At 36.3% G+C, this 8,031-nt stretch overlaps 1 protein-coding gene across 1 annotated transcript; it reads right to left on the reverse strand.

Annotated features, from left to right (window-relative positions):
- Window positions 1-1,628: 1,628 nt before the first annotated feature.
- On the reverse strand, window positions 1,629-7,965 carry LOC131777599 (Fanconi anemia core complex-associated protein 100). Its single transcript, XM_059093911.2, has 5 exons — window positions 7,807-7,965; window positions 7,517-7,659; window positions 4,610-6,935; window positions 4,314-4,388; window positions 1,629-3,469 (listed from the first exon to the last, which is right to left on the reverse strand). The coding sequence occupies exons 1-5, from the start codon at window positions 7,963-7,965 to the stop codon at window positions 3,338-3,340; spliced, it is 2,835 nt and encodes a 944-aa protein (XP_058949894.2). The 3' UTR covers window positions 1,629-3,337.
- Between the last annotated feature and the right edge of the window lie 66 nt (window positions 7,966-8,031).

Below are 8,031 nucleotides of genomic sequence, written 5' to 3' on the forward strand. Positions count from 1 at the left end.
TATCTAGTGATCAAACATAGTCCGGTAGGAACTCGTAACTACTTGCTTCAGGAAAAGAACACCGTGTTTTCATAAGGCAACCATACTAATACCTAGGACAAAGACCACTCTTGAATGAAAAATACATCTAGAGGGTTTTCGAGTTCAAAAGTGGCTGTTCTTTGCAAAGTTTGCGTTTCCTATTGTACATAATTGCTTTTGACTAAGATATTTCCTTAGCTTCGTTATTCGGAAAACGAGATAGCCTATTGAGTCCATTGGCAAATAAGCTACTTTTATATCGAGCACATATCAGCTTCACGAAAAAGACTTTAAAATAACGTTGACATGACAAAATGGTTGCATAGGTCATGACTTGTGAATAAAAATTGACGCACTGCCTGTGTGACCTAATGTTATACAATGAAAAATTAAAAAAAAGATTATTAAAAAAGTTTTCATACAGAAAAGTGAAAACGGGTCAGTTAATGATGGGGTCAGATAGATCCAAATCAAATGCACTCCCTTGACAGAGTAACTTTGATAGGTCATTTAGTCCAACAGCTGGACTGATGATTATTTAAACAGCTCTTCCAGCTAATCAACCTTGAAATTAAAATGGATTCAATCGTTGTCTTTCAATTTCATATGCTAATATTTATCACTTTGTTCAGTCAGTGGGAAGTCAAAGTGAAAAATTTATCATTATATGAAGAAACATTGACTCAGGGTGACTTTCCGTGACTCTGCGTCCTTGCACGCGAATAAAGATGAATGAAACTTAATTGAAGTGAAATAAAATCTGCAATAGGTTATTTTAGCGATGAATGGCATATTTGCTTCTCTCGCATGTAGAATAAAAAAAATTACTGCTTCATGAATCATGATATCTTTCTCATTTCATAAAATAGTCCTCGGTGTGTCAGGAGACTACAGGTGAAAAGGGAAGTTCTGAATATCACACTTGCTGATTGAATTAATTTTTTGTATTTGTATTTGAATGAAACTTGCAGCGGCTTGCTGTAAATGGTAAGCAGTCAGTTTCTTTGTATTTGCGAAAATGAACGTGGAAAGTGATCAAAGTCGTCAACTTAAAAATTATCACATTTGATATTTTAATGTCCTTTTGTCCCGATAGGTAGAGGTGTCGGTAGTCTATGCGCGCTGAAAGCTGTAATTAAGCGTTCGTGTAAGGCTGGTCAATGAGGAAAGTTGCGCTTTTATGCGATATTTGGTGTTACGTTTCGCAGGTAAACACAAAATGAAAATGGAAAATAGAAACAGTACAATAGTACCATGGATATGAGCTGTTTGATTTTATTGAAACTGAATCCAGCAACCTTATCTCCCAACATCCATTAATCGACAATTTTCAGAATTTAGAGAGGCACTCTACCTTTTGCTTCTCTGTTTTAATTTTTTCTGTGCGGAAAGTTGTATGAGGTTAAAGGCAATTAATGCTAAATGTGATGATCTTTTCTTTTTCAGGGAAACGCCATTCAGTCATAATTACAAGCTGTATGGCCTGAAAGCATCATGAATCGATAAATGACTTATATCAAGAAGTAACACTTATGCATTGACACTCACGCACTGTAAACTGTTTGGAACATTTTATTAACTTTTCACAAAATCGATCTTCTCTAAGAATAAAGAACCCCTGTAAATACTACTTGACTGTTTTAAGCTGTGGAGGAGAATTTCCAAATTAGCCGTGAACGATAAATAACTAAAATATATTAAAGTTCACACGGCAACCAGGTGGACAATCAGACATGGTTTGATGCTTCTCTGGTTTACAGATTTAATAAATGTAACCGAAGAAGTTACAATTCATAGACCCAACGTTTCGACACTCCTGTCTAGTGCCTGAAAAAGGCACTATTTACACATTTCACAGCAGCTTTTTAAAGATCATTTAGTGTTAACGAGTTTCTCGGGAAATGTTCACGTTATAGGATATTAAAAGAAAAGACCTTTTTAGCGTATTACGAAATTCCTTTGATTAAAGCTTTATTTGATGATGTTAGCATCAACTTTCTTCGCAAAGTGTGCACTTGATAAATCTGATTGCTTCTTGCGTAAATTTGAATACTTTGTATTCGTAAGGTAACTCTAATAACCTCGTTTGAATAAGAAAAAGTTGAAATTTAAAAGCTCACAGAGTTAGGACAAAGAAAGAACAGGAGAAAAAAATCGCAAACACACATCAAACCAAGTAAAGAACACAAAAAACACTTTTTTACTGTTCGTGCGTGTTTCGCACGCAAAGCGAAATGCAAGTGACATTTCAAGAAAATGGCAAAGAACATTTATGATAATGTTGAAACACTTTTTAAAATTTATAATTTGATGTCATCTCTACTCATCCTAGACTCAACGGGAATTTAAAACCTCTGCAAATTTCTAAATCCGTTTCTCTAAAGTTTAAGGAGACACTGTAGTTCTTCTTCGTATGTCTTTATTTACAGTACAGGAAGCTGCATTGCAAAAAGGGGTCATTCTATTAATTTCAGTCACGACAATTCAAGGCAAATAGTAGAGCTTCATTTCTCAGTTATGCAAGTCAATGCTATAAGAATAATTAGACCCACGTATCATCTTGAATGCACGGCTAGGAGTTCAGCAAAGACAAACCTCACACACTGATTTGATTTCTTTTCCTTTGTCTGAACCTACCGAACGAGTAATTATGACAAACCACAAAAAGGAACGCATTTATAAGAATAAAAACCAAACAAGTTCTGAAAGTGGTAAAAAACACGTCTAATTTCCAAATTTTACTTAAAGGATTCAGAGCTGGATTGGGTCTTTATATATGTATGTTGGATAAGTAAATTGGCAACAGTAACGGGATTTTAAAGCTGACGTTTCGAACGTAAACCCTTCGTCAGAGCAAAGAATTTGGATTTTTTCTGACGAATGGCCAAGGCTTCAAACGTCAGCATTTGAATCTCTTCACTTTGGCCAACTCACATTATCAACACAGTTCATAAAACCAAATTATCCTCTTTCAATTAGGACCTTTGTGCAGTACTGCACTCGTAATAACACCGGTACTTCAACTAATCAAACAATGTTAGAGGTGAGAAAAAAAACCCAAACCGTTAAACATGTAATGTTATTACAATATAAAAACGGAAAGTCAAGGTAAAAAAATGGCCGCATTAAACGATCCCAAGTTTGATTTGTTTAAGTCCTTCTGTACGCATCAGGTGTTTACAGCTTGTCGTTGAGATGTAACTGTGCAAATCATCTTACGAATTTTTTCAACAACGATTCTAAAATGTTTCCACATGAACTGAATTTTAGAAAATACACCTGAAGCTTTCTCTTTCAATTCTATCTCTAATAAATGTCATATCATGAGCACGACTCCTCTCATTTTCTCATACAGAGCCCATACTTTCCGCTTGATGATGATTGTTTCCCATTTATCTGTCCCCATTGACATCTCATCTTCCAACAAAATGACACATTGGTGGAAATCCTTTGGAATAAATATATCAAAATGTAACAATGACAGAGGGTGGCCAATCAAATGACAATTTACAAGCTGGCTGAAGAATTTCATTATTACAATTTTTTAAAGTTTTTTTCATTTTTCATTTTTTATTTTATTTTGCCATTTTGTAATTATGATACACTAGTAGAAATAAAAAAGAATTATATATACATTAATATGATATAGCAGAAGATTTAGCAAGAGGCGAGGAAACCCGTAGGGAAACCCAGGGGCTTATATGAGCTACAGGCACCTCATAATTTACAGAAGTGTGGCATCAGTTTTATGGCATGATTAAGGTACAAAATATTTAAGGTTAAAAAGGAAAGGACACACACATAAAACAACAATTGCAGGCTCTCAAACAAACATATACTTAAGCAGCGTGAGAAAAGTAAGAAAAAAATCAGGAAGATGGCCTATCTTGAACAAAAACACAATCTTTCCTATTTGAAATTAATACATATTGTATAGATTAAGAATTTTCAACTGCTTAAATATAGGTTCAGTATGAGGGTTAAAAGTACTTACTTGATATAATTTGTACCACCCTTTTCTGGATGGATAAGTTGAGCCCCATACCGTAATGCAATAAAGTAAGTAGGGATAAACAAGACTATAGTACAGGGTACATAAAGTTGAAGTAGGTAGGCAGAGACCATAGCTTTATAGATTATACAAGTGGATTTTGAAACTTTCCTGGCAATATGAGCAATGTGCAGTTTCCATGACAAATTTTTGTCAAGAATAACACCTAAAAACATAGACTCTTTAACTCGGTCAATAGTATATTGGTTAATTACAAAAGTAATAGAAGGCAAAATGTTACCTGTAGTTTTTTCAACTGTTTCTGTACATCATAAGCTTGCATTTGACTCCTACTGGTCCTATGTGTGATAACAGGCTAATAAAAAAAATGTATCACATTACTATTTTCATCACCAATAACATTTTGTTGTTGATGTTTCTGTTATAATTATTATCACCATTATATTTCGTATCATTGGAGCTGTAACTATCATTCTATTACTATCATTAAAGAAACCCATCAAATTTATGTCTAATTAGAACACTCATTAAGGAAAGTTTGCTGAACTTTGTTCATTGCCCTCTGTATTAGTTTACCTTCAATCTTGTTAATATGGCTCCATGAAGATGACACAGCAAGCGCACATGTGTACAGTGTAATTCAACTTCAAAAGGAGAACCATTGGTGGATTTTTCCATTCCACTTACAGGTTTAATGTGTATGGATGCATGACCACCATTCACACTCAGCAGATTTAAGTGAGAACATTCCACATCAATTTGTTGGTGAGCAATGCTTGAGTCCATGAAGATGAAGTGAAAGAATGTAGCTTGCGGCGAAAGAGATTCTGTTTGAAGAGTTTCCTTCAGAGCAAGGTCATTTTTAATTGTTGTGGTCATGAAATTTATGGCATCTTGAGAAACAATGAAAGCTGCTGAGTAGTTTCTAATTTCTGTGGGTTCCTCTGCAATCTCTTCTGTATCCTGGCCAAATATACTTCTACTTACTACATTGCTGATTGTTGAATTAAGTCTCTCTATAGTTTGAAAAACCTCTTCATTTGAATCTAAAATGGTGCAGTTTGTTTGAGCTTGTGGCCCTGATCGAGTCATTTGCATCAAATGAAGGATGTCAAAAACTTTCTTTCCAACTGGTATCACAACGTTCTTAGTTGGTATCTGAAAGAAATGCGTTGGATCTGTTCCATTTCTGAGATCAGCAAGCAAGGAATTCAAATCACAATACAGGTACCCTTCTACAATAATGTGACCTGATGAAGGGAAAGACTTGTTAAGAGGAATGTTCATCTCTGTGACTTCCCCTGGATGAGTGGTTCTCAGTGGCATTGATTGGCCCATAAAACAAGCTGCTGGAGAGGTACAACTCTGCCAAGGTTCCTTTCCTTGTATGCGAACCATTAGTGACCAGGAAGGTGACAACACTAGATTGCCCTGGTTAATAACTTTGCAGTGCAGTGACAATGACGTATGCCCACAAGAGCTCTGGCACACAACACCAGGTGTAAAACAACACAATAAAGGGAACATAGTGTCTCCTGCCTTCTTGGTAACCTGACTAACAATGTGGATAATTTTATTAAGCTCTTTCAAAGTACTGTTTGCACTTTCTCTGCTTTCATTAATTCTTACCAGCTCTGCAGTCTGAGTTTCAATCTCTTTTAAGTAACTCTTCACTTTTTCACCAGCCATTTGTGGTGAGACATTAGACCCAATAAGTTGTTCTCCATCTTGCAATTCTGGCAACAGAAGCAAAACAAGTTTTCCTGTGACAGTAAGAGCATACACCTGCCTCTTTGTGCCATTTCCCTTCCTTTGCTTATTTACACAACAAAGCACAGACACATTTGGTACCTGTACAGTCAGCTTGCTTGAGGATAACATTGCTGCTGACCTTGCTGCATTCATCTCACAGTTGAGGCTCAACTTGGTGACAAAGATTTCGTTACCTGTTGAATGTACCAGTGTGTCATGGCTGCTGCTCAAGCAGGAACATAGAACAGGGCCAACAATTGTGTGCCATGTAAAATTAATTTTCTTTACTTCTTCTGACTTCTCTGACAGATGTTCTTCATCAGATACAATTATAATCTTGTCACAACCTCCAACAAAAACTAAGGCATTGCAGCAGTCATCAGATTCTTGCTTGTGTTTGCAATTCCTCACTTCTGTTTCATTTGCAGTTGACGGACATATTGATGAATCCTCTGGATAATGAAGCCTTGCTGCATATATCGCTACCACTCTTTGTTCCATATGGTATATCAGCTGAGGTGAAAATTGATGTTCACTGACATTAGCCTCAGAGTTTGCATTTGTAAGAGCAAAACTGTTCACAGGCCAAAATAACACTTGCCCATCTTCACAACCAAAGATAATGACTGGGGTATCCAAAAGAGATGCATCACAGTGAAAAAGTTTGCTAAATAAAGACCGTTTTATGGTAAGACATGATGACAGACATGAAACATTGCCATTGGTTTGAACACAACACAGCTGAGGAACATAATTCCACAAACAACTGCATGTATTTTGTGATTCTGATTCAACTGTTATTATCCCTTTGAATACTGGAAGTGGTGCATACACCATCTTACCAAGATCATTTTGCTGTGAAGTAGGACAAAACATAGACAACAAATAGCCTTGCTCCAGTGCTCTGCAACACACAATATTTTCTTCAATGGTAATAAATGTTCTTAACTTTGGTTCATATAGGACTGCACTTTCCACATCAACAAATGTTATACATTTATTAGCTCTGACTGATTGTTTATTCACTGTTTCTGTAACATCAATATTTGCACCAGCAAGTAGTTCTCCAAAGATATCACAATCACCACATTTCTTTTGTTTTGCCATCTCACTAGTAGTAGTAGGAGTAGGATCAGCAAATGTCTTTAACCTTAAATTTAAATTTTGCAGAAAAAGCTACTGTGTGAAAATGAATTCTAAATATAAAACTTGAACCACACATAAAATTGAATCACAACATACAAGTAATTTGGAGACATCGTATCAATACAGTCAGTGTGTAGGATTCTGGATCAAGTTTTCTGGTTTTCAGGCCTAATCACAGTCACCTCTGTGAAAATTCACTTGCATCTTTCTTTATCAATATTTGTCTTCTCTCGTCAGTTTTACAGATGTGAGCCAGATATAAGTTGGAGAGGCTGAAAATACAGGAGTTGACGGGCAGTTGTATCACACAAAAAAACCTAAACACTTAAGTCATACACGGTTCCTAACTTCCACTAAGGGACCACAGCTTTTCCTAAGGCGTTAACCTAATTCAGTGTAGTGTCTAAGTGCACTGAAGTTTAGATGATAAATATCACAGACAGATACTGACTCAGTACACGAGTTTAAGCAGAGCAGTTGGCTGACAGTTCCTGCTGACTGTTTTTCAGGGAGTTGTTCCTCACAATTACCCCAAAATGTAGTTTGACTGTCACTGGCTGAAACAGTACCAGATTAATATCTCACCTGCTGCTTTTGGTCAGATCTTCTGGTAAGAAGACCGCAAAAATATGGCCATCCACTGTCCCAACTAATATCTGTGTTTTTCCAGCAGCGTTACGTTCCTGAATACGAACAGTGGTCACCAGACTGGGAAAACGAAAAGTGTGCTACAAAAGAAAGAAAAATTTCACATTGTTATGTTCCCCGTTTGACTCGAGGTTCTATTTAATGGAAAGTCTCATTCATAGGCCTGAGAAATGACGTTTCGAGTAATCCACTGTCTAAATGTAGATTTGTTTAAAATATATACTTACTGCTACGCTATCGTCCACTACAATATAAAGGAAATGACTGCAATTTGACAGCAGAACTATGTCACTACGTTTAGAAACCGTATAGATTATTATTACGGGAGTAGCACTTGGTTTTAAAGGAGCAAATCTTTGCATGGTTTTTACCCCGTAGTCCGCCATTTTGAGCATTCGAACTAAGCGCTTGCAGAATGTTTCTATGTAACTACCGCTGACAGCCAGTCGGCT

This window comes from Pocillopora verrucosa, chromosome 9 (genome assembly GCF_036669915.1).
Source record: "Pocillopora verrucosa isolate sample1 chromosome 9, ASM3666991v2, whole genome shotgun sequence".
Classification (NCBI taxonomy): Eukaryota; Metazoa; Cnidaria; class Anthozoa; order Scleractinia; family Pocilloporidae; genus Pocillopora; species Pocillopora verrucosa.

Excerpts from the sequence above, each read along its gene's own strand:
- LOC131777599 (XM_059093911.2), bottom strand. The coding sequence starts at position 7,965 with ATGGCGGACTACGGGGTAAAAACCATGCAAAGATTTGCTCCTTTAAAA. Across the intron at positions 7,660-7,806 it reads TAGTGGACGATAGCGTAGCA|CACACTTTTCGTTTTCCCAG; the intron begins GTAAGTATATAT and ends TTTCTTTTGTAG. Across the intron at positions 4,389-4,609 it reads CCATATTAACAAGATTGAAG|CCTGTTATCACACATAGGAC; the intron begins GTAAACTAATAC and ends TTTTTTTATTAG.